The sequence below is a fragment of the Struthio camelus genome, chromosome 2, assembly GCF_040807025.1.
Source record: "Struthio camelus isolate bStrCam1 chromosome 2, bStrCam1.hap1, whole genome shotgun sequence".
In the NCBI taxonomy this organism is placed as follows: Eukaryota; Metazoa; Chordata; class Aves; order Struthioniformes; family Struthionidae; genus Struthio; species Struthio camelus.
The window spans coordinates 83,133,293-83,160,260 of record NC_090943.1 but is presented as its reverse complement, the minus strand read 5'-3'; the positions used below and the strand labels follow the sequence as shown (position 1 = coordinate 83,160,260).

The 26,968-nt window shown below is 41.2% G+C and overlaps 1 protein-coding gene across 4 annotated transcripts in view; it reads right to left on the bottom strand.

The window, feature by feature from the left end:
- The window catches only part of OTULIN (OTU deubiquitinase with linear linkage specificity), a 45,065-nt gene extending 18,223 nt beyond the window's left edge, over positions 1–26,842 (bottom strand). The window contains exons 1-3 of one of the 4 annotated variants that reach the window (XM_068931434.1): positions 26,444–26,842; positions 4,522–4,737; positions 1,503–1,838 (exon numbers count right to left, since the gene is read on the bottom strand). In XM_068931434.1, coding sequence (XP_068787535.1) covers positions 1,503–1,838; positions 4,522–4,733 — 548 coding nt within the window. In that variant the 5' untranslated portion in view covers positions 4,734–4,737; positions 26,444–26,842. Of the gene's footprint in view, positions 1–1,502; positions 1,839–2,799; positions 2,961–4,521; positions 4,749–26,443 lie in introns of those variants that run through there. The other 3 variants (XM_068931435.1, XM_068931436.1, XM_068931437.1) reach the window with 3 other exon arrangements.
- Between the last annotated feature and the right edge of the window lie 126 nt (positions 26,843–26,968).

Here is a 26,968-nt window from a genome sequence, read left to right as displayed (position 1 = left end):
TTCACCTTCCTCAAAGTTACCACTTACTGTCCCGCAAGGCACAGGCTCTGCCTGCATCTCCGCTGCCGATGGAAGTTGGGGCTCTTGAAGCTCTAAGGTCTCCGAGAAGATCCTATCTCTCTCTCACTCATCCTCTCTGATGCTGCACAGCCTGCTGGCTTCCTCCCATAACTCCTTCACCTGGCAACACAACTCATCAACAGCCACCTTCTGCAAAAAGGCTGACTGCCAGCCCCAGCCTCACGGAGCAATCCTAGGCACTCCCTTGCCTAGGGACTTGCAGAGCTGCACCCTCCATTGGAAGGTCTGTCTGGGTGGAAGCCTCTGACATGGCAGGGGCAGCAACTCCAACAGCTACTGGGGAACGCAACCCTGTGGCATGTCACAACCATAATTGAGAACGCGTATGCTGCTCTCAAAGGAAATAAGGACGCCTTCTTTGCGAACTGCTGAGCAAACATGAAATAACTGAAAACGCACATGCACAAAAAGAAAATGAACTAGCAAATAGTGTGGCATGTAAACATTTAAATTGTTAAACTAAAAAAAGACAGATACTGCTAAACTGAAGATATTGAGAAAAAAACAGGGTGTCAGATTCTACCTAGAGTATCTCGGACTTTGCACAAACAAACCAAAAATTAAAGAAAGAAGTTGGGATGATAGCAAGCAAAACTAATTTGGAAAAAAAGGGAAAGAAGCAGTAAGGGCACAAATATAAATAGCTTTATACTAATGGATTTGCAAGACTTGAGGTCCTATGATTTAAAACACCACATATGAAAACAAAATCCACGTGTCTCATTCATTATTATGAAGGAATGAATATGCATATTTTTTTAATCCCAGAGATTGAATTCATTACTATTAATAGTTTAGGTAAATTCATACATTAGGTCAATAAGAATTAGCATGCCACGTAGCAGCTAATTTAAAAATTCAGTAGCTTAGAGATCCTTAACTGGAAGTACTGCACTTTTGCCAACATATGAAATACACTGAATCCCTATTTATAGGAAACCATGCATTAACACACTAACATGAGAGTCTGCCTAAATGACAAGTTCATATGCACATGAAATAAAATGTCTGAATTTCTAAAGCGTTAGGATTAAAATATTCCCTAGACACACAAAATAAAAAACTAGAGCCTTCTCCAGTTAGCCTAATACAAAGTGCCCACAAGGTTAAAACCAAGCTACCCATATTAAGTTCTTACAGTCCCCCATGTTCTGCATCCTACTTGAAAAGGCTCAATACCATAGCAATTATTTCCTTAGACTGGGAAGGGAGACCAATAACAAAGGACAAAAAAATCTTCTCTCTCAAGTGATTAGTTGGCCTTCGCATAAAGAAATTAAAGATGTGAGGTTTATGCCTATTTCACTAAGATAGTGATATATATAAAGTTTTGCTAATATTCAGATAGCCAATCCCCCACCAGAAGTAAAATCACCTCCTTCTATAAGGAAGCCGTTACTGTAACAACAAAACATCCTCACCTGTCCATGGATGACTCCATTGCTGAAGGATTACTAGACACAGCGGAGTTTACTTCACAGTTTCTATAGATATCCTGATCCGCCACAAGTGATTTAATCATATCAGGCTGCTCAAGTGCTCTGGTGCTTCTGTGCACATATTCTTCTCTTGTTTCTGATGCAGACTGCTCTTTCTGGTCAGTATGCGTACTTGCTGAACCAAGTTCATTACAAGGCAGACCAACTTCCTCTGCGTGCTTCGTCAACTGTATTGACATAGCATCTTTTTTCTGTGTCTCATCTGCGCCCACAGGAAGGCTGATGGGTTCAGTCATCCACCCTTGAAACCTATCCTGGCTTTGAAGAATTCAGAAATACATGAAGAGCATCTCTTGTGAAAGAACAAAAGCACAGTTTTTTTTTTTAAAGTTACAACAGTTTGACAGTTACCATATTATGATCATTTGAACAATTTAAGTACTCTCTAAAAGTAGAGGAAACCAAAAAAAAAAAAAAGGAAGGACTATATTAGTAGGAAAACACAGGCCTCAAGCTATTTTCAAACCTGTCTCCTAGGCAGGGCAATTTTATTTCATACAAAGCCTATTGTGTGCCAGCTCCTCAAACACTGTCAGTACTGGAATTAGCACTCAGACTGAACACTTGTCCTTCTCAAAACACATAATAATTTTAGGATTAATAAAAAAAACCCAATGAAACAAGCTTCAGTCCTGCAAGAGCAACATTTCTATTAACTCGCCTGCTGCTCGATGAAACTCTCCACCACACCAGGATTCACGCTCAAGTGCAAAAACCTACTGATCTATTGTTCCTTCCTCTGTGTGTGTGTGTGTGTTTAAAGTTAACACGGGGTAAAGACCTTCCACAATTCCTTTTAGGAAGTTCTCCACAAGCTTAGCACATGCCTATATGGTAAGTTTTCAGGGATGTTTACCTTAAATTGATATATATATTTAAAAAATTTAAAAAGTAAGCAAACAAACCGATTTTGGATGGTTTTGCAGCTGTCACATGCATGTTATTCTGGGGCAATTCTGACCACCGCTACCAGGGCCAGCTCCCTCCCCCCCCCCCCCCTCAAGCGGGTATCTGGGCTGAAGCACCTTCCACTTCTACAGCAGGCTTTTCGATCTCCAAACTAAATCCCCGGCGGGAAACTTCCCTCCCCCGAGGCCACGGCGCTTTCGCACCCAGGCCGTCACGTTTAGGAAGCTGCCCGGTAGCCCCGAGCTCAAGGGGACGAGCCAGGCTGGGTCCGCCACGGGGCAGCATAAGCGGGACGCAGCAGCGGCCTCACCTCTGTGGGACCCGCGGCCCCCGGAACCGATCGGCGCCGCCTGCTCCTGCCGCCGCCGCGGCTCTCCGCTCGCCGGGCCCGCCGCGGCCCGCCAGCCACGGCCGCGCATCCCGCTCTCGGCTCATTCCCGCCGGGCCCAGGGACGCGCCCGCCTCAACCGCCACGCCGCCGCCGCCGGCCCGGCCCAGCCCCGCCCGCTCCGCCGCCGGCCGCCCGCATCCCTCCGCGCCGGAAGGAGCGACCCCGCGCTTCCTTCCGCCCCGCGCGGAGGGAGGGAGGGGCGGGCCCGACGGGCCCCCGCTGGCCAATAGCGCCCCCTGTCGCCAGCGGAACACCGCCGGGATGGGCGGCCCAGCCCCTCCCGCGCACGCGCGCTGAGAGCGGGCAGGGGACGCGTCACCGCTCCATGCCCGCGAAGCGGCTGGCCTCGTAGAGGTTGGGCGGTACCAAGTCGGGGGGCGGGAGGAAGGGGGAGAGAGGCACGTGACCTCGCCGCTGACCCTGCTGTGGATTGCCCCGCAGCCGAGCGGCTCCCCCCACCGCGTGGTGCGGGCCGCCGTGGCACGGGCTTAACGGCCGACGGCGGCGGGTGAGGGGTTGTGGCCGGTGCTCGGCGGCAGCGAGGGCTTGAGTGTGCTGGGCCTGGCAGCCTCTCCCCCAGGAAGAAACGACACAGCACCAAGTTCCACCCCCTCAGGCAAAAGGCGTGGGGATTTTCTTTTGTTAATTTGGTTTTTCTTAAAAAAAAAAAAAAAAACACACAGAACCGTACCATTCGCTGCTGCAGGTGGGCCAAGGGACCGGGGAAATCCTTGGCCCTCGGGCACAGTGCCGCGGGGTAAGTTCAACAGCAGGGCAAGCCACTTGACGCCCCGGGGAAGGCCCTTCCACCCCTTGGCAGCTTGGCAAACCTTTCTGTGCTACAGAGAGGGTTAGAGAAGAGGCAATATGCTGCGTGTGCTAGTCAAGAGGCTGAAGACACAGCCAGAATTGGCAGAATATACTGAGCATAGCATGAGCTAGTAAGAGCTTCTCAGCTAAGAAAACAACACTGCCCATGATTCATACGCTTTCATTAAACCACCAGCCTGATAGACAATAACACCAATGCAGAGCGTAAAGGATAAACTTGAAATCACAACGTGTGTTACTCAGAGTTAGGCTGTAAATATGTTAAGCATAGCCAATACCATTAAAAACAAAGAATACTGAGAAGAGTTAGGAAGTAAGAAAACTGTATTCTGGTAGAAAAGATGCCCACCTAAGTGTGAACATTGTAGAGGAAATTCACCTTGAAATAGGGCCTGAAAATGATAGAAAAATGAGGGTGTATCTTCCTTATGGAATTTGCTTTCTGTCATGAGAATATACTTTCTCTGAATAGTGCAAGTGAAGATAAGAATGGGAGGATAATAATTCCAAAGTTGCTGATAGTAAAAGAATTTGAGTTATCATAAAGGAAAAAAGAGAACAGTATCCATGTATTTAGAGTATCACACAATAGGGAAAATAGTTTTAAGGGGGAGGTCAGGGTAGTAAGACTATACAAAGTTAAAATGATAGCAGCAGGCAACCTGCAACTTATATTAAGCTTTAAGTCACATAGAACTGAAGGATGTTTCTGAAAAGAACAGTTTTTTTCCTGTTTCTTTTAGCAATGAACACAAGGAAATATCATTATGAATGTTTAGAGAAAGAAGAAGAAGAAGAAACAAGCATTACCTTAATTTTTTGGAATCACCGCTCTTCTTTTCTTGGCTTAAAACTGTGTTGGATTCCTCTTGACAATGACACTTCCTTTGAAAAATCTCTTTCTTTGAATAACTGTTTGACCTGCTGCTTTGTCTCAAAACATCTTGTTTCAAAACAGCAATTTCAGGATTATTCCTGTTCCAGCAGCCACGCCAATTAACATATACCCAGCTGTTTCCCATGTTCCTATAATTGAAATAATTTGTATTTAGTGGCAGCTGAGAGTCAGTCTCCGTTGGCCTCCAGTTGTTGTTCCCTCAGCAGCATCATGGGAGAGATGGTTGGGTGACCTTTTCACAACTGTTCAAAAAAACTGCAGAGCAAAATAATTCAATAAAACTTTATAATGTAGGAGAAGTTGCAACCTAGACCTAATTCCTTCTGCTGCGCAGAATAGTGTATTATAAAGTGACACTGAGAAAGACTTATCTGTAGCTGAGCTATCAAATGGAAATTGGAAGCTCTATGTTCTTTTTGGAACCATTTCCTTGTAACAGAGTTCCTAAACAGCAAATTATTTTTCCTGTCTCAGAAATTATTAAAATAAAATCTTGCTATAATGTCATATTTCAGACTGTGTTAGACTGATGACTGCCATATGAACTTGAAACAGTGTGATTCATTTCCTTACAAATGGGGACTTATATCAATCACATGACTAAATTTTTTTTCTGTTGATTGCAAAAAGAGCAAAACTGAATACTCAGAGCTGGTGATGTTCTTGTATAAACTTTGTGTTTGCATCAAGTGGAAGAAGTTATCTAAACATAGCATCACTGAAGTTTAATATATCAATGCAACCGAAAACTCCACTCTCCGCCACCAACCCTCCCTCACAAGAACAACTGAAAAAAGTTCATTATCTTCAAATTAGTTGTGTTCTATAAATGAATTGATAAAGGTAACTCAAGAGAATATTTGTCAGTTCAATCTTTATGCAAAATACTTCTAAAAATGAGATTTCTCTATTCCTTTTCTAAACAGTACATTGCAAGCATGTGTGAAATCTGTTTTGTTAGAATAAGGTATTTTTAGGTTTAGTATTGATAGACAGTATTTGGAAATAATTGAAAGTTCCATGACACATTTCACAAGATCAAGAGTGGCAAAAGAGTTTGCATTAGTCATGGCCTATCCAAGGTATAGAAATTCAAAGAATAATTTTAGCTTGCTGACAAAATACAGTTCCTCAGGGACCGAATGCAGTAGCTGTTGAAGAGCACGCAACAACACTAAATAATACAAAGTTGAAGGAAAAAGTCAGGTATAATGAAACTGCAGTAGAAATTTAGACAGAATATAGCTAGACTACTACAGATTAAACAACGCAAAACACCTCTTTTTTACAAGTACCATCATGGATCAAAAGACTCAAGAAATCAGGCATAAAGTCACGAAGCTTTCTTCCCAAAGACTATGCAAGTGATGAGCTAATTTTTTCTGAAATAATCCAGTTTTAAGCCTCTCTCAAATAAAAACCCCTTTGTGATTTGTATACTCGGTTCAATATTCTAATAGGTATGTATAATTTAAAAATCAGTCTCATTTGCTCAAAATATGTAACATTTTTGAACAACAGATTTACATTACCTATTAAGTGCATTAGCTAAAATAACAGTGCAGTGTGTACTTGGTTTTTTGCACACAGCTGCTTCCAGTTTTTTGTATTCCGCTTTGAAGTTTGAAAATTGCTTCCTATTTTAGTCACTTACTTTAATTTAGAGCTCAGGACATATACATAATCACTCATATCCATGAACAATGCTCTATTTTCCAACAGAGAGCAGCTGTCCTTTATAAAGTCTTCAAGGTAGAGATACCGTCCAGCTTTTGACATTGCGAGGCACATATAAATGTATGTGAGCAAATTAAAGAAATACTAAACTTACAGAGGTGAAGAAGAATCTCTACAGATTTCTGTTGGATTTTTGAGGTTATTTTGAGAGGACAATGTTAACATACTTGGGAAAAAGTCATTATTAACCTATCTATTAAGATCAAGCAAGACAGGTGTATCTCTATAGAAAAAAAAAATGGAGAAGCTGTTCACTTTTGTTGAAGATACCAAGAATAGTCAAGTTACTCTGTAGATTAAGAATTTTTGTTGAGCATGGGGCTTAAGCAGAATTTTGGCATTTAAGCCCCAGATCTTTATCTTTCTCCCAAAACACATAAAAGTCCATGTCTTTTCAAATCTGTGTCTGCAAACCGTGCAGGCAGCTAAGCATCATTAAAATCTACAAAAAAAAAAAAAAAGAAAAAAGCCAAACAAACCCAAATCGTTGCGTGTTGCCCTGTACTTGATCTATGAATAGCTCAAACTATGCTTTTCACTCACCCCGAGGACTAGATTCTGTGTGAAGCACAGTGGCTAAAATCCTTCTGTTAAAAGGAGATTTTTTGGATCTAAACTAGGTACAAAGCCCTTTGACCAGGGACTGGAAGCCAGGTCTTCCTCCTTCCAGGCAATTGCTATAACAGCCAGACAATAGGCTCCACCTCACCTGCCTTTCTTTCCGTGCTCCTGGAAATCTAGTTCTCTTATTGCCAGAATTTCAAACATTTCAAGGGTTTATACAGCTCCTGCACCTATGTGGGTCCTTTTCTGGGCGAGGCGAGGTTCAACCTCCCGGCTGAAAACAAAACAGATCTCAATCTTCAGCCCCAAGCTCATTGAAACATGTGAATGAAGAAGATCATTGAGGACTACTCTTAGTGCAACACAATTCTGTGTTGTAAGACCAACTGATATTTCAGTGAGAAAACATCTTTGGGATGCTGATTCAACTTGGAACGAGTTCAGCAGAATTTAAAAACTAATTTAAGACTCCCATACCTTTTTCTAAGCGTAGGGCACAATGGCTCAACTTTGCCATCACTAATAAGAACATGTACCCTGACATACATTAAAAAAGAACACGCAGAAATCAACAGAAAATGTATTAGTAAACAGCAAAACTGAAATATTGTAGCTTAGTGTGCTTCTGCCCGAAGTGCACACAATAGTTTAGCTATTTTTTTCCCAGGCTCAGACTGTGACAGGATTGCAAAGCACAATGCGGTAGCAACAGAAAACGGTGTTTTCAGATCCTGACTTCCTCAGTCCAAGACAGTTAAGGGTCTTTGCAAAGAAGACTTTTTAAAAGTTACGTGCCTACTGAATGCCTGAAAGGCATCAACCTTCACTGCGCAAAGCTTTGTATAGGAGCCTGGACTTTGATTTCTGATTGACGTACCCAGTATTCTCTTTTAAAAGACTTTGCTCCATTTTTATTATCACTATTTATGATGAGGAGATGGAATATTCTGTGTAGTTTGGAATGTTTAGAAGGCTGTCATATAATGTAACAAGTAAGAATTTTTAGTTACGTATGGTTTAATTAATCATTTGGATTAATTCTGTACTCATTTCTATCTAAAGCAACTTTAGCATCATTTGTAAAGTTCCAGAGAAATACAAAAATTTAGTACAATACCACAGATCCCGTTTTGTAGCTCTGAAATATTTCTAAGGATAAAACTTATATAAGTCCACATCCTGTACTTGTTACCTTCTGGTAAAGCAGACTAGCAACTGAGATTTTCTTACATAAAGAGCACATCAAACGCAATGAAAACAAAGTTTTGATTGTTTTTACCTTATTTAATGCATCTTGGTGCTTGCCAGGAGCTCTTTTCTTCTTTGCTAAACTAATTTCAACGCACTACTTAAAAATTGCTCCAAAGGTTTCAGGAGTACAATTAGAATACCTTTGGGTGATCAGTTCTGCTTATGACTATGGGGGAATACCATTCAGAAAAAAATAGATGGGGAAAACCAACCAGTAAAAGCAAAATGGGCAATACAATATCCGTTACATACATCTGTAATTTCACATTATTGGTGGGTTTTGTTTTCCTCTGGTATTGCTTAACTTGTTAAGAGTTTTGCAGGTATGTTCTTAGAAAGATATATCTCCTACCTTGCACATATATACAGGTTTATATACTTGCTTTTACAGTTTTCAGTTTTAAATTTTACAAAGTGAGCTCTAAATTGGCACACTGCTGTCTGCCAGGCAAAAATGCAGTTCCATTGTGTTATGTTCAATTAAATGACTGAGAAAAATGTGTAGTTTGTGGCTTTGATGTAGTAGGGTATTTTTTTAGTTCCATAAACAGAAAATAGAGAATGTGTGAATCATATCAATATAATCTATACCTCCTTGGTAGAAATTATGGCTATTTGCAAATTGTCACTATTATTTTTTTATAGTATCCCAGTCTAACCAAATACAATATAATCTTCAGAAAAATAAAAAATAAAGGTGGATCTAAAAACCTGCTTCATAGTGTCTCTGAACAAGCTTATTTTGAATAACTGAAAATGCTTGAAGGTTGTCATGAATAAATATATATTCTTTGTGTTTGGTAAAAAGTTTCTGTTTATTGAAAGAGCTATATTTTTTCATTTTTAAACACAGAAAATCATGCCCCCTCATTTGAAAAACCAGATGTATAATTTTTGCTTCAAAGTGCTCTCAGCACATCAATATTCTCATCAACTAGTATGTCAGTAAACCAGCGATATTTCCTACTGACTGTGTCCTAGACCAAGAACAGTTTTCCTGGCTCAATTAATTACCTAAACCTCCATGAACAATGTGTATGTTCCATATCTTTCTTCCCTTCTGATTTCCACATTTAGAAAAGGGAAACAAAATAAGGTCTGAAGAAACCAAATAGTGATACGAAATGCAAAACTATCACCATTTTGTGAGACAGAAATTAAAGAAACAAGCAAGCAGGCTGCCTCATCTTCCCCACCCGTAGTATTGAGTATGTATTTCCTTTATGGACACCTTTGTTCAATTTTCATCCAGCTTACAATGAAAGTTTAGCGTTAGAGTTAGTGTTCAAGATCTTACATTTAATCTACTATATGTGTACGTGTATTTATCGTACTATGAAAAAGAAAACAATTGGGTCTTGTTTTCATAAGATCAGCAGGAAAAAAAGTAGCATTTTGCCTGTGCAAAACAGCGTGGTCACTGCTGCTTCTGTGTAACTGTGCCCGGTAACTGACTTCCACATTAACGGATCTGAAATGAAAAAAAGGCCCAGATCTGGACCTGTCCCCACAAATGGTATAGGCTTTGGCAGTGTATCATCCTACGGCTGTGTCTCAGGGGAACAAAGAAGTCCACACTCTTTGCTGAATTCATTAATTTGTTTATGATTACATGACTGTCAGTGAGGACAAGCTCTAAAGGTAGTTGTCAGTGATGGGGTTGCACACAAATTATTGAGATTGCATTTATTCCACACCATCTGACTTTCTATCAGGGTTGAGTTTAGTGAAGGTCATTGCTATCTGTTGACTTCTGAAGCTACTTGAACCCAGGCATGAAACACACCATGAGCTGGATCATGCAGTGGAGGCAAGTACCTGGGCTTTGAGCTATGCAACAGCTTCTGGCCTGCAACTCCAGGCTGTTGTTCTAGGGGAAAATGTCTACTAGTGCGGTGCTTTAAACACGTCTCAGCTGAGAAGCATGCAGTTGGTGGCAGGGCAAGGCCACTTTCCTTTGAAATGCAGTGACCCCCCTCTTTAGTGAAGCAGACTGAATCTGCCTGACCACTAGGGAGTAATGAGATCGACCCTGAGGTAGGTGAAAGTGAAACAGTGAAAAACAAAACCACAGTATGGAGGTGCCATGACGAGCGATCAATATGGAATCAAGTGGTGAGCCGTAACACTGTGCGTGGTGGGTTCAATATGTCCGGATCCAGCACTTTCATCAAGCATTCTTGACTTCCCAGAGTAAATGGAAGTCATGCATCCATCAACAGTACGCTTGCAAAGGCCTATCATGTGAAAACATACTCTTGCAAAGGTCTGCTCCTTAGACTGTCAGGAGAGTCAAAGTGCTCTAATGTCTCAGACATGCTACAGACCATTACACTTAAAAAAATCAGCCTGTAACAATGAGGTGAATCATTACACTATTTCTGTTCTTCAGGATGAGCATTTTTACCTGGCCAAGATAAACTTCAGAAGGCATTTGAATTGACAAGCCCATATTCAATATAGTCCCCCTCAACACCCCAAAATATCATACTTTGCTAATTTCCTGGCAAATCAAACAATTTAGTTGTCACTATCTTCATATATCTACTGTAAATAAAAAAGTCTTTTTCTAGCATAACTAATAAAAAGTACTGTATATTTCTGATGTTTGTATAGCTGGTGATAATCACGAATTCAAGTCAGATCATTTCCGGAGGAATCCTTGTCATAAAGGATATAGAGGAAGACAGAACATGGAGGTACAGAAATCCAGAGTACAAAAATTAAAGAAATACTAGTCCTTAAGGATGCTATTGGTTAAGCTGGTGTATTTGGAGAACTGGCTATGTAAGTTGTGTTGCTTTTTCTTTAAAATTCTATTTTAACTGTATATTGAAATAAAAATAAGGTGCGATTCAGCAAATACGTATTTTTCACATCCATCACTCTTTTAGGTTTGGCTTTACCAAAAATTTAATCAATGACATTTCAGTACTACTGCCTTCACACTGCCCAAAGGATATGTCCCTGTGAGGGCTTTGTGACACCTCCCACTTTAGCTATACAGATGGCAAACCTGCAATCCTGATTTCAAATGTAACTAGAGGCTGCCTTTTATAGGCAAACGTACTTTGTGATATAGTGTGCTATTAAACAACTTAAATTTTTGTAAGAAGTGTCCAAATTCACTACAAGTCTGAAGCACAAGGTCAAGAGAAATAGCCCCAAGCTGGGTTACTAAAATAATAAAACATCCCAAAGAGCTTTCAGAATATGTAAGCTCCACCATAAAATAGTATTTTAATTCCCAAAATTGAGAAACTATGTGACTCTTGTTGCAGCACCCAGATTCGCGGGTCTAAAAGAAAAAAAGCCATAACATCATCTTTCTCAAAAGGGTCAACGGCTCAACCTCAAGAACTCTTTCAGTTCATTAATCAAATGAACGGGATCCATGCATTTGGAACAATCCCTCTCTGCTGAGGTTTGAAAGGCTGCCTAATGAACAAGCCTTTGAAGCTGTTTACATGTGACTGCCGTTGCAATTACCTGCGGGAAGCAATGGATATATTTATGCCTGTTCTGCAGTTGCTCTCTGGCTGACTAGCTCTTCAGACTCCTGCTTGTTGATGCTACCTCTCCTCTTTCTGTGTTTGCTTCTTGCTCCCTGACAAGGCACAGCTCGTCATTTCAGGCTTGACCTTGCACCCATCCTACCTGAACAAGGAAGACCAGGGCTATTTACACCCTGGACGTTATCCTTTGGCTAACTGCTGTATTATCATTAGTTCCTCAGATGGCATAAGCCTATTTCTTCCTAGACCACAGCTAACAACATGCCCCTGGCTTCTACGTAGAGGTAGGCTGTAAGCCTCAGCCACAGAATAAACTCATTACTGCGCTACTGTTTTCAAACTTTCTTAAGACAGACAGACAATTTCCAGTTGAAAAAAATCATCCATAAGAGGGCAAGACATTCTGAGCTATGATAGAGATCCCTAAAATACGGATCATTTATAACAATAGGATTAAGTCTCTCAGCAGCAGCTCACTTCCTTACAAAAATGGTCATCAAGGAATACTACAGAAAGAGGCAGCTCAGAAACACAAAAAAGCCCATTTCACATTAAACAATAATTACATCCACAACTAAGCAAATAAAATAGAGCGACCACTAGAACAGTAAAGGAAAAAAAAATCCAAGTCAGAACAGCAGTCTCTTATTGCTGGATTCATTCCAAACTATGTAGAAAAGAGAAAGAAAGTGAAATAAGACAACTTTTATGTTTATCATTACTGAAAGAAAGAAGAGACCTAACAGGGAAATTCATAATGCAAAAGGGAAATTCTTGAATAAAAAGGTTGCGTATTTTTCCTCACATGGCTTTCATGTACTTTTTTATATCTAAAACTTCCTCCAAAATTCTGACAGACAAACTTTGTCTGTTCTTTGTTTAATTAATTTTTGAGTTTATTGATCCCTTTACTGGAGGCCTCGTATTGAAGGCCATACACATTAGATTATAAAGAACTTGGCACCATTATAATAAAGCATTTACTTATAGTTAATGTCTCCTTAGTACCTCCTTGTATTAAAATATGTAATTGTAGCTGCTACTTCAAATATGAGAAGTCTCCAAAACATGGCCAGTTAATTTCTTACTTGATACTAGAATAGTTTGCTTTTAAAAAAATGCTGTTTAACAAACTTTGATGCTAAAGCCAAACTGCTGCAGCTAGCTGATGACTGTGGTTTATTCGCATCCCTCTCCTATCCAGAGTAATATGTCTGCCTCCGCATTTCCTATTCAAGTCAGCTAAAAAGAATTTTTCATCCCATTCAAACAAAATTTAATTGCACATAGTTCTCTTTTGTTACTGAGTATAAGAGAGAGGTATTTTTTTACCTTATCTTGTTTCTCCTGTGCTTTTGCTTCTGAGAAAACTTTGAATTGCCTCCATCGTTTTGAACCAGAATCAGTCTGATACCAAGCTGAGCTGTGTATCTTGTTCACTCATTGCTTTATCTTGCTGGTAGATCCTGAATCTTGTCTAACATCTTCTCTGTCTTCACTTTCACTTTCCCTTTCATCTTTTGCCGTGGCACCCCTCTTGGTGAGTGTCAGGATGACTCCCTTTGGCAGCACGCTTCTTAGGGGTAAAATAAAGAGGGAAACAGTGAAGTCAGCTTATTACAGCTGCTCAAATCAGATGGCGGGCATATGCCAGACATATCTAGTTTAAAGATAAGGAGCGAACAGAGCAAAGCTGTTGCTGAATAACGTGGCTTCTGGCAAGGCTCCCTGCACCAGAAGACCCTGCTAAAGGGTAAACTTTCTGACTGCAGCTCAAGGCCACTTTGTTTTCCCCCTTTTAAAGAGCTTGCAGAGCACCAACACAGTATTTTAATACTCTTCCAGAGCTCTGAACATTTGAAGTCCCGTAAAGTAAGCATAGCAGTCTACCTTTGGGGAGATTTTGCGATCGTTTGGGATTAGTTGCCCTGGACTAAATTCACATCTGGGCAATCACTTGGCAGGAGTTATGTCTCAGCCTCAATCCAGCAGATAACAACAGCAAAGTTATGACTGACTTTAATATCAACCTACTACCAAGGACCATAGGTAATGACTGCAATCTACATTTCAGTGATCCAGGGACCATCTGCAGAGAATGGACTTCCAAAGTATCCTTGTTACCACCTTCTGTCATTTGTCATCTCCTGCTTCCTTATTTATGTGATTTCATAGATTAACTGCTCTTTGATGTGGCTGATAATATCAGGATCTGCAGCTGCCCCTGCCCTGATTTTAAAAGCACGTGGTGATCATCATCTGCATTTATTCTGGCCTTAAATCCGTTGTTCCTGATCCCTATCACTGGGGGTTAGAAGACTGAGGCCAGTTGCTCTACTTCAATGACTGACTAAAATAGTTTGACAGTTGGGGGAAAAAAGTACCCCGATTCAAACCAGTCCTTGACATATGAACTTTAAAAGTTGTCATCTTGGAAGGTAGGTTTAGGAAGGATCTGCACTCTAGCTTACATGAGCACAACAGTAACATGATCTGAGCACCAAATAACATGCTGTTTTTAATTAGAGAATGCATTCATTACCATGGAATAATAGCTGCAAATTGGATTCCAAGAGGATTTTGGAGGAATTACAGTGGGATCCAAATATATTAAGAGATTGCACTGCTCTTTGAAAGGACAGTTTGCTTTTTAGTGTATGAAACTCATTTACAGTGATTATCTTGTAGTCAGAAAAACTGAGCAGAAGTCTCTAATTCCAAGTACTCAGGTCTCACTCTTTAGCTTTAGAGAGTGCCTCAGAGGACTTCCAGTTACTGATAAATACCTTTTCTTCAAAAAAACACTAATATTCACAGTCTGAGAATGAGTTCTTCCAGGCTGTATCAGATTTCCAGCTGTACAGGACTGACCCGGCATCTGAGGAGAGTGTTTCCCAGAGGATGGCTCTGCCCACAGGCAAAAGCCCTGAAGAAGCAGAGAGTTTGGCAAAGGTGTTAACAGGGCTCCAGGTGGCTACTTTGCTTTAGAACTGAGACTTTAAGCACTTTTGGCGCACGCATTAGGCTGGGGAGGTCTATCTGGATACTCTCACACTGGATTTTAATGCCATATGCCATCCAACCTTCGATTAATGTAGCAGAGAGGACACGGGTTCAAAAAATTCAGGACGCCACTAAAATCAGGAAACTGAACAAAATGTGAATCAATGGCCTCTTACAGACTGCTTGACGAAAGGGAAGTCACTGACATACAAAGTTTTAAGCATTTATTTACTTATGTTTTCCTTCTTTTCGTGTGGCTTTTGAATTTAAATTTCATGTCTGTTTCACTTGCATGGTTTTGTAGAGGAACTTCACCCCTTCCTACTACAGCTAAGCTTTCGAAAGAGTGCACAGGGAAAAAGAAACTGAGCTGACAGTTCACTAGTACTTTCTGTTAGAAAGAGCTAATGAATATATCTCATGCGACATGCTCTACGAAGTCAGGCGATGCTCACCTATGCAAAGAGAAAATAGACTTATGCATATGAGATTTTGCTTCTTTTATGCAATGATTTGTTGAAGTCAATCAGGTGGATTTCTACTGTCTAGTTAGAGCAGTAAAATGGTATTTCAGCAATCTCTGTGTTGAGAAATGAAGCCTATTGAAGTGGTATATTAAATCAGTGAAATTTCAGTAAAGCTGATAAGAAAAAAAAATGGTAGCAGCAGAAGATGGCTTCTGAACAGACAACACACTGTGATAAAAATTTGTTCAAAACCAATAAGGAAAGAAAGGCAGAGGTAACCACATTTTTAGGTGCTTGTGAATTTTGTAAGATATTAAAGTTTTCCATCTATAGTTTTATCATCCAGAAGACTAGATAGACTTTTGAAATTATATGTAGGTAGGTAAAGTTTTAATGTTGCAAATATGAACAGAATGATAAAATGCAATGATGCTCTAAAATGTAACTTGATGTTATGAAAAACAGCTTTCTGCTATTGCAGTTTACAATTATGTACTTATATGAATACCCAGGGAGTAATAGATACAGATGCTAGTCCTTTTCTTGGGAAGAAAGAAATGTTAGCATCTTGTTCGAAACCTATAATGAGTAAAAAGAGTACAGAAAGTGTTAATTTTAATGTTTCTATGATGGTTACACAGAAAATAGTGAAAAAGGCCAATTAGGCAGGTACTGATTGCTCTGTGTTAGACTGCTTTCTTGATCAGTTATTTGCAGAGAACTATTTTTCCCTTGGAAATACTTTCTCTCTATTAACTATTAATTTCCCTGGAATTATTCTATACATTGCAAGGTCAAAGCAGATAATGATAATACACTGACTTATACATTCAAACAACTTCGATTTGCAGCTGGCTTAGTCTTGTAGGATTAGGCTCCCTATGCAGATCTGAACCCTTATTCCCTCTATAGGACCCATATAGTTAAGCATTCAAATACCACTCCCTCCCCTCAGCTCTCCTCCCCATGAGCTCTCACAAGGCTAAGAGAGAGACCAAAGGGCACATGGCAATTTTACTTTTCCCGTATAGTCTGGTGCCCACAGCGCCTTTGGTACCCAATCAGAAGAGCACGATTTCCACCCCACTGTATAAGGGTGCAACAAACTTGTCAAAAATGCTGATGCCCATGAGAGTGACAGGGGATTTATAATGCCTGGACTCATCCAGCTGCTGCACAGGCCAAACAGCATAAGAGCATTGCCCATCAGTCCCCTACCACTGTAGCACTTATATCTCCTGGCCACATGCATCCCCATGTAGCCCCATGTATCTCAATAATCTTTCAAGAGCTACTCTCTCCATCAATTCCTCGCTGGGCAAAGAGCTTTCAAGAATTATTTTACCTACTCTCTTTCCCTATGGCAGCCAGGTGGCTTTTTGTGAGACGGTTTAGCAGCAATGATGTTCAACTGTGGGGAGCTGAGACCTTCCTGATTACCCTCAGGACCAACAGTGAAAGCATGAGATGACAACCTTGGGGAATGGAAAAGAGCAGCAACCCCTACTGATCTGAATCTCTTATTTGACCCAGAATAGGTACAGCTGGGTGCATGACAGCAACTCCCTCAGATGCTTCAGCCCAACCATAACATTCACAGCCTCTGAAGTTACTGAAGCCAGGGGAACCATGGAGGCTGAGGTGCTGCTAAAGGACTGAGGTCCCATTAGACAACTGAGGAAGCAGAACTCACAAAGCAGGTACCCAGCGTAAGCAGTGGCAGCCTTTGTCCTGAGGCTGATGTTCTCAGCCTTAGACCACAAAGAGGAACACATCGAGAACAGTTTCTGCTGGCTTTGTTCCATTTCTGTCAGAAACTCTGCAGTGAGTAGCGCCATGGCTGTTCTCATGGTATAGGTGGGCTCCTCCGAGCGGTGCAGGACAGAAGCCGTTAAGACACTTTTATTAGATGTGAATGACCAAATATAGCAGCATGCCATCAACTCTGAAATGGTCCTCCTAGCCTGTGCCTACTTTTATAGTCCCCATCACAAATCAGCAATGTATTGTTTAGCTTATTATTGTTATGTCAGCGCACCTCAACCATATTTAGCTACATCTAATTACAGCCATAATGCATAGTTAACTTACTATGCATTCTCCTCAAGTTAAAGCAACAGCTTTTACCTAAATACTTCTCTTCCAGTCAATTTGTCTTTAACGCCTAATAGTTTCGGTACTCCTATCTCCATGGCTACCTATAACTCCTCAAGAATTCCCCAGGTTTTTATTTTGTTATCAGCCTACTGCACCTGCCAGCTTGCATTAGCAGGCACAACACCTCCATTAGCACAGTAAACAAAACCCTGGTAATCTGTCTCCAAGGTCAGTAGAGCAGATACAGGGGAAGCGAAATCCAACCTCTGTGAGAAGGAAGGTTGGCCTGGGAATTCTGGAGGTCATGCACATACCCCAGTATCTTACTAGATCCCAGAAGGTCCTCAGTGTCACCAGCTTCTACAACCCTTAACTGCTGTGATGCCAGCTCTCTACTTGGCTTGTGCAGCTCAAAAAGGACACACTACTATTTGGAGACAGTAGAGAATGTTTTGGGGAGCTAAGATACCTGATAAGATTTCCAGTGGCCCTTGCTTGTAAATTGTAGAATCCATGATATTAGATGCAGAATGCCTGGTTATCAACCCTTAAACTACATTTAATCAAGCCAGGTTAAAATAAAACACAAATCAGACATTTGTTCATACTGTCCAAAACAACAGTTACAATCCTCTCTCTCTTCTGAAAAGCTTCAAGTCAGGGTTTCAGGCTATTCATGTATCTAATGCCTCACATTGCATTTGTTCGGAAGGCACTGGCAGAGAAGTCATCCGTGGAAAAGGGCATGCCTTAGAGAGCCTGTAGCCTAGAAAACTTTTATGAACATCCCCTTGCAGATTTTTATCTCCTACTGGTCCTTCCTTGTTGGTGGAGAACATTAATCCTTATAGCTGATCACCCCTTTGAAATTCATGTGTGTGTGTGTGTGTGTGTGTGTGTGTGTGTGTGTGTTCTAGACAGGTTTTTCAGCCTGAATTTCACTCTATTCTCTTCTTAACTAGGAGACAATCTGGCCATTCCCAATTAAAGTAAAGGTTGTCTCCCTTTCCATGTGTGCAAACATCTCTTCTTTTATTCAACTATGAGTCATCTCCTGCACCTAACTGGCTAGCACACAGGTCTTTGCTTCTACTCAGAGTAAAACTCTCCCCTCTCCTTTTTCACGGCTTCTTTCCGTTTTCCAGAGGAAAAGCCCTCTGTCCTCAGTTGAACAACATAGCAGCACTCTGAGGCCCTCGTGTCTGAAGTGTCGCAGGGCAAAAGACCATGGCTCAGGCAATTGTTTCTGACACAGAGGAGCCTGGGGTGGCAGGGAAGGCTTCTCTTCTAAGACGATATATTCCAAGTGAGCGTAAAATGGCTGTGTAACCCTTTGTTCAGCACAAGAAGTCAGCTATAAACACAAGCATGTCCCTCCACTAGAGGCCAGACTGATCCTATAACTGAAATGCAGGATATCACATAAATACAAGGACGTTCTCAAAGTGGTATTAAAGGCTAAACAGTCTTCCTGCAATAAATTCTTATCTGTTACTCAGTAATCACAGAGGGAAGAAAAGAAAAAATACTGATAGGGGACAAAAGACTTAAGATATTCCAAACGTATCTTGCAACTTGAGCCAGATAGTTCAAGATCTTACACCATACCAAGACTAATTAATGTGCATTCATTAACGTCTTTAGAAAAAGTGAACCTCATTCTATTTACTCGTCTCAATACCAACAAGTTCCTTTGAAGAGAATGGAAATGGATGAAAAAACAAGTGGTTAAAAATTCCCATCAGCTCTGCTGTATCTTGTTGACATGTTTGGAGCTAGTATCACCAAAATTGGAGTTTGCCTTATTACTCTGTGTAAGTTCACAATAGCTTTGCTGAGAGGCTGAGAAGCTCTGGAAGTAGAGGATTCCTGGTGCACAGGCTCCCTGAAAGGAAAACGGACTACCCCTGTGACTCGCCACACACAAGGTAGAGTGAACATAGAGAAGTGGTGGCCTCAAACGACCAGAGGAAGCTGCTCGCGTTATACTGCTCACGGGGATGGTTTTAGCCTGCCAAGTCTTCTGCAGCGAAGAACTGCCCCAGACTTCAGGATAGACCTTTAGGCAGAAGAGGATGACTGAGATATCCCTCATTCAGGTTCCCACTGATAACAGCTGAAGCCTGTTTTCAGGTAAAAGCAAATGGCAGCAAGCATGACAGTACTGGAAACATGATGCCCTTACGAACTCTGATCCACTGGGTGTCTGGTTCTGGGGCTCAGCGGCCTCCTTGAATTTGGAGCTTTTATGATGAGAGGAGGCCTTAAGCCATCTCTCTCTCTGGAGGGGGCATCTATCTAGGAACGGAGTTTTCTGAAAACTTCAGCACAGATCCACGTTTGCCTTTCTGGAGCTGGTCATCCTGCCCTGAGGAAGGCAGTAGAATTAATCTAAACCTTGTCCTTAAGAGGGAAATTTACTGTTTATTTTGTCACAAAAAGATCAAGTGAGCAGAAATGATCAGGAGTAAACAAGGTGATACCTCATGAAATACCTTCAGATCCTTTACATAAAGTATAATGAAGCTGCTGCATCCTGTGCTGCTTGGGTGCAGCTGTGTGTTATCTGAACAAGGATTGGAAATTGGCAGCTGCTCTGAGCAGTGTCCTTCCTAATAAGTGATGAGCACGTTGGGTCATTGGTAATCTATGTACACTTGAGAAGGATCTTCATTTCTGTTTGTCTAAGAGCATTTCATGGACTGACTGCACCGCCAGATAGGTTAACCTGAACCAAGATTCCTGATTCGGAGGTGTCTGAATGGGAAGCTTAAGTCAGTAAAAAAGCACAGAGAGGATAAGAAACACTTCCAGCCAAACAGAAATGATTAGTAACAGAACTCACCAGGTTAATTTTCAGACGGATGGGAAGCAATAGTTCAGATTGCATCTTCCCTTTTCTCCTTGCAGGCAGATCAGCTGCCACAGTGTGAGGTTCCTTCTCAAGATTACTAGTGAATTTTAACAAAGTTAACTAGAATAATTTATGAGGATAAATACTAGCCTGGCAGCTAGCTAGACTTACCAGCACACCAAAGGGCTCATCACTTGCCAGGGTGGATGCTGCGCCGAACGCAGCATCTCAGTTTTCAAACAGAGCCAGCAGCCATACACTAACATTTTGGAAGGGACCTGGGAATGGACAATGAAGGTAGAGGATAAAGAACACAGGGAATGATTTTAAAGTCATCAGGATGCCAGTAAACAATCTGTAAATATGTATAAATGCTCTTGTATGAAGCATTTGATCACACTGTTTATTGAGTTTCTTACAGCTCTGAGAAACGATCAGCAGAGGGCATTGGGACTACAAGTAAGAAAACAAGAAAGGACGATCATCATTCATATGAGAACAAAGTAGTGGCGTTTCATCCCCTAGCACTCTTCCAAACACTAGATGGAAAGCTGGTCATGGAAGGACAAATATCAAGTATTTTTTATATTTATTGAACAATATTAGGCAACAACATTACCATTATACCATGGCATTTGTGCTTGTTGTCTTCTGCCTTGCTTGCTTGTTTTCTCTACTCTTTAGCCTCGCTGAGCATCTTTATTCTCCCTGGCACAGTATTTCCAGAGAGAGGTGAAATAAAAGACACTTTGTTTTCCCTTTATACCCCCTCATAGCCAGGAGCATTCCTCCCTCTTCTCAGCAAAGTCCCAGCATAGAGCTGCCACGTGTACGGGATTAGCAGGAGTTTCAAAATTGTGATATGAAGAGATTTTGGTGATACCTTCTCCCACAGAATTCTACCTCTCCTCCTTTAAGCAAAGAAAAAAAAAATTGTCACCTATGTGAGGTCTCTTGATCTGCCATCTGATATTACATAGATGGAAGAGAAAGGAACCCTTTATCAGTCTTTAACAAAACATTATTCCATGCAGTTAATTCTGCTGGAAGTTAATTGGTTTATGCCTCTTTTGAAAAGGAGAATAAAATATACATCAATAAATAGGCTGGTAGCTTTTCACACAGATGCTTTTCTTTTCTTTCTTTATTAAACATGATCCCTGCTTTCTTCACCTCTTGCATTTCTAAAGTACTGAACTCCCAGCAGCTGTAACTCAAACAGCTGTAGCTCAATTTCTGAACATGTGGTGTTTATTCTGTGCAGTATGCTCTATCCCCAGATGAATTACACGTGGTGGACCAACAGTTACAACCAGATCTCCTGATTCACGCTGCCTTTATGTCCCTTAAATAAGCCACTCCTAGCATCTTAAGTAATTTCTTTGATCCTTTTTTTCAATGCCTCTGTAATAATATTTCTACTCTTTGAACCCCCTCCCTTTTTTTTTTTTTTTGGTCTTTTTTGCTTCGCCTTTGAATAATTCAAAAGAGCTAGTGTATGGAGAAACACTTTTGCAGCTGCCCACAACAGAAGCAAAACCTTTTTCAGTCCGTATAGGTTCTTTCAGAGAACAGCCAACAGGTACTGCAGACATCTTTTGTCCAACACCTATGGACTTTTTGTGCTACTAAACCAGGTAGAGCATCTTGTGGTGGTCACGGCACAGTTTTACTTGTGTCCAGGCAACTTTGGTGGCAGCTCTGAGGAACGACTCCATTGCAGATATTTGTGTTTGTGGCTTTCTGGAGTTCTGTTCACATCAAATGCTAGGGCACCTCTGAGACTTGAAGAAATCCATCTTGCTGGGCATGCTCATTCAAAACTTGAGCAGAAGGCAGCTAAAGTGCTTCTTGGAGGCATGATCCTTGCTGCTGCAGCAACAGAAGCACTGTCAATGCAGACCAAATGTGAGCACACAGCCCACAGACAAGAGGAAACCTTAGGTGAAGTCATTAATACAGGAAAGACAAGGAAAACCTCTGCACTTCTGGAGAACATTCTCAGCAGTGAGGTCCTCTGCCTCCAAAGGGTGGCTGAGAGAAGTCTAAATGATGGTAGGTGTGATCTATTTGTGTGTCCTGTTTTAGGCAGCAGGACAAGACCTGCAAGTACCCCTTCTGTGGATATTGTACTGGAAAATTTCCCCATCTCTAGTCATAGATTGGGAGGTCACACACAGTTAGAGCGTACCATGGACTCACTCAGAAAGGAGTACATGTATTCCCGTGATTTCACCAGTATTACCAACCTGCCATATTCCATTACTCTGTTAAATATCACATTTCTTTTCTTCCCTTTTTACTCCACTGGATATTTTCCAGTTCTGTCGAGCTTACTTCTTCCACTGTTTTTTCCTTTGTTGACTTTTTTTTCCTCCTACTCATGTCTCTTCCACACCTTCTTCCTTCTGCTACTACAATGTGGCTTTCCTTCACCATTAAGTATTCATTTGATCTCCCACACATCTCCTGTATTAGGGCCAGAATCACTCCATCTCTTTTCTACCACTTGTTATCGCCTGTTACAGTCTACAGGAACTCAAGAAATCATTTTTCCTCCTTCATGCTACCACACAGTCCTAAAAATATCGTTACGGAAAACAAGAGAAACTCTAATAATACCATTTCTCACATACAGGACTCATTTCAAAGCCTTCCCTTCTGAGCCTCTTCCTCCAGACTCTTTTGCTCAACTCTAAATCACATCCTGTAGAAATACTGATGTATGGAATGCAATATTCAGGAAGCAAACGGGGAAGATAACAAACTTAATTTTCCCCCCTTTTTTTTTTTTCTTTCCTCTGATAGTTTGGATAGAAGCTCCATAAAACCAAACAGGCTTCTATAAAATCGGTAATTACCATGTGAAGGCACACAGTCAAAGAGTTCGAGGGAGAACTGAGCTTACTGAAATACTATGCTTTCTGATGCCTGGAAGTCATATGTTGGATAGGTAAAAGGAACACAACATCCAGACATCTAACGCTATGTTTGCCACCTCTAACTCACAGGCTGATCATTTCCAACATTTGTAGCATGCAGTACAAAGGTACCAAAAACCTTGAAAATTACTGCCATGGGGAAAACATCCAACTGAATGAAAGAAGTTGGCTTAAAAGACACAAGGCGTTATTAGCAGCTGCTTCCTATAGACTTTAGTGGTTTCTGCACACAAATTTGCACAAGTGGATTCAAATTAGTTGTCTACAGACTTCAGTAAAGAGTTGATCCATAGCCACTAAAACAGAAGATGTTTTAATTAGGTGACCTCCTGAGGCACTGACCTTTGAATTATGCAAAGCTGGAATACGCTGGAAGATCGAAGCCTGCAGCACCTCCTCCACCTCTTCAGCGTTTTCACTTTGCCCTCCCACCCTGTGAACCAACGTGCCCAGCCACGTGCCGCAGCTCCTGGCACAGCTCCAGCCACCCTCCTGGCCCACTAGCCCAGGCTGACACAAAGCAGGGCTCTGTAGTCCACGAGAAGAGATGCAAATCAACCAAGCCCCACGGAGACAAGTTTTCTGAGTGTATCTCCTGTCTCCCATGAAGTATGTCTCCTCCTGTCTCTAAGGAGCATGGGTTTCCTTGGAAAGTTTCCGACAAATCTTGGGAAAAGTCTCTGCAAGGCCGCTTGCCCCATCCCCGGCCAGGATGGACTTCCACCTAACGCTACAAAGGTGTGAGTGGGAACGAGCGCTGCCGCATAAGGACGTCATTACCAGCACCCTCCCACCCAGGTGACCGTGCCACCATTCTCTCCCTAATGATTTCAAGGGACCCTCGACGACCCAAGCCCTGCCCTCTCACCTCACCAGGCCAAAACCAAGAGGCCTTCCAACACGCCGAAACCCTCGCAAGCCACCAGGGCTTCTGTGCCATCAAAAATCCCACTTTTACCTCCTCTCTGCCGTATCAGGAGCTTTTGAGAAAAATTAAGACTCCAAAAAAAACATTGCTGCTGTAATGGCACAGGTCTAATGTAGCAGGGTGGGACTTTCAGACTGCTGCTGAAGTATAAAGGGAGAAGGACAGCCATGGTTATCAGTGGAAAAAAACTATGTAGGTATTTTCTGTGCTTTGAAGAGGATGGATATAGCCTTTTTTTTTCTGGGTAACTAAACTACTTTGAAATCACACGTAGCCCTTACATCTGTGCTTTAGCAGATCTCGAAGGATTACAAAATTGACAAATTCCTACAGATTTTCCCAAAATAAATCTAATCTCACTTACAACTAGAGGTCATAACAGCAATAAGGTGGAAGAGAGGTGGAGTGCACTTTTAAAGATATCAAAGTAAGATTTGGGAAGCTCTCTCTTAAGAGGAGATACAATTCTATCCAGCTGTAAATCAGGGAGTTTTTGTTTTTACATTTATGATGGTTGACCTAATTCTCTATATTCATACAGAGCACTATAAATAGACTTAAAAACAAAACAAGAAAAAAAGTCCTATGACCCCAGTAAGGGCCTACCAAGCCAGTTTTATTCAGTAAACATAGATTTATCTTTCTCTTGCACAATTACATAAGTTTAAGCTACTTGTTTGCATCATCTCTGTAAGAGCTAATTGAGAGTTCTCTTCTACTACCTTATTAGTACTAATGAGCTAGGTTACTATACTACTAAGATCTGCAACAGCAAGAACGTCCTCTAGCTTAGCTTTCCACTCTGCCCAGACTTAGCGGCATAATGCACAGCATGACATACGACTGTATTGGAAAATGCATCTTGAATCAAAGTCCTCTATGTTATGAAATAAATAGAAATGACACAGGAGTTCCCAAAGCTTTCTTGCACTTTGAAACATGAGCGTGCAAACACTAGTCCTCCATTATTAAAACAGTATAGATTTTGTAATTCAATAAGGGTAACTCCTGGAACTTGTAGGCAAATTACAAATCCCATTTGAAAACTATTTCTTAAACATCAAGCGCAAAATGTGGAGACTAACAAGGAGGTTTGCTGATAACAGAATTACAGTGGGTGATTTTTAATTGGCTTCATATTAATAGCTACAATATAGACAAGAAGCAACGTTAAGTATGAGGTTAGAGGAATTCAGATTGCCAATTTTTTGCTTTGGAATTAAAACAGAACATGAACCTTGGTTCATGCATTTTTTGAGATGAAAGTTTTAAAGAGTACACTCAGAAACAAGATGAACTATACCCCTAATATAATAAAGAGGTGCACACTTCTTCAGCTGCTCTGTTATTTGCTTAACACGCATTTTTAAGTTTTGGGAAGAATCCAAACCCACTGTTGATGTTTCAGTATGTTTTATTTTTCTTGCCAAGCTGTCAATCAGAAATAATAAGCACATCCTAACTTGCGACTTTTAGCTGCCTCCAACACTGCATTAAAAAAAATTGTAACGATTATGTGCTTTTTGTCATATGTTTACTACTGTTCAGCCTCTGAATGTTTTTGCCTTGCCTTGAACAAGCCATTTGGATTTGATCTTCAGTCTCATACATGACTTCAAGGGCTTTCTCATCACAAAACCCCTCATTTTCTTATTATATATCCTTCACTGAAAAAGATGAAAGTTTAATTCCAAAAGCTAGTACCAAAATTACCATATGGAAACATGTTTGACTGAACAAAGCTTATTGTGGTTGACCCTGACAGTTTTTCCAAAAAATTAATAATCTAAGTGTTTTACAAACTTTCCACAGATTTTCCAAATCACAATCAGCTGTCAAGGGTCAGGTGAAATATTTCACAACTCCAAGTTTTGGGTCTGCAGTAGAAACCTGCTTATTCCAGTGATGACTACATAAAACAAAGAATACGCACGTTATGTTCAGAGGAGCTATAAGAGACATCTACAAGCTGCGTTCAGTAGCTCTGTCACCCTCGAAGTTAATTACTACATTTCTACAGATTATTTAAAAAATTTTATCAGACATTTGAGGTTTTAAAAGACAGCCTTCCAACATACAAGAGCAGGAAGGCACTAATCACAAATCCATGAGATGAGAAGACCGATGAAGCTGCTTGGCCATCAGTGGAACGGCAAGCTCCCCAGGGCCCGTCCTAGGGCTTAGACCGCTCAGTTTTTCTGGAGAGCTTGTCTGTGCCCACTAATCTGAAAAGATGCTGCAGCACCAGTCACCGCCACAGTGCCAGTTAATATCAGCACATATGGTTTATTCAGGAAGATTATTTTTTCTTTATATGTAAGAATATATATATTTTTTGCATTACACATTATATGCGAAGTGTACTGCTAGAAACCCTGATTAAAATCAATGCAACTGCAAGCCTGTCTCAGTGTCCCTCCAGATCTTGTACAGAGCGCTCTCTGCATTTATCTGTAAGACTTACAATTATCCTCACCTGAAGTTTCTCTTTCCTCAGACGCCGTTTCTGTTCCCGTCACAGCCCAACTCGCAGCGCGGACATCCGAGCAGCTCTGTTTCAACATGTTCTTTCTGGACTCCTGGGACAAAATTAATCTCACCTAACTTCAGACTTCTAGAGCAGAGAGATTTAGATCTTTGCTGGTCACTCCCCGCTCCTGTTGCGGCCAGTGAGGAGAACGAGATCGCTCCAGAGACCAACCCCTCTGATTAACCACATCATATCGCCCTCCGTTGCCTAGGCAGGGAGCCCAGGATGAACTAGGTCAGATGCAAGCATGCAAACTGCCGAGATAAATCCCACTGTCTGTGTTACATATTAACACCCTTCTTACACGCTCAAGCTTACAAAAATAATGCACGTTTCTGACAATTTAACAGTTTCAGCTGTAATGCTTTTGCATTGCTGGTCATAGATCATATGCATATGCTGTTGAGGCACAACAGATAACAGGACCCTGCTCTCAGGCATTATAATATTTCCCCATGTGGAAGAGAACCA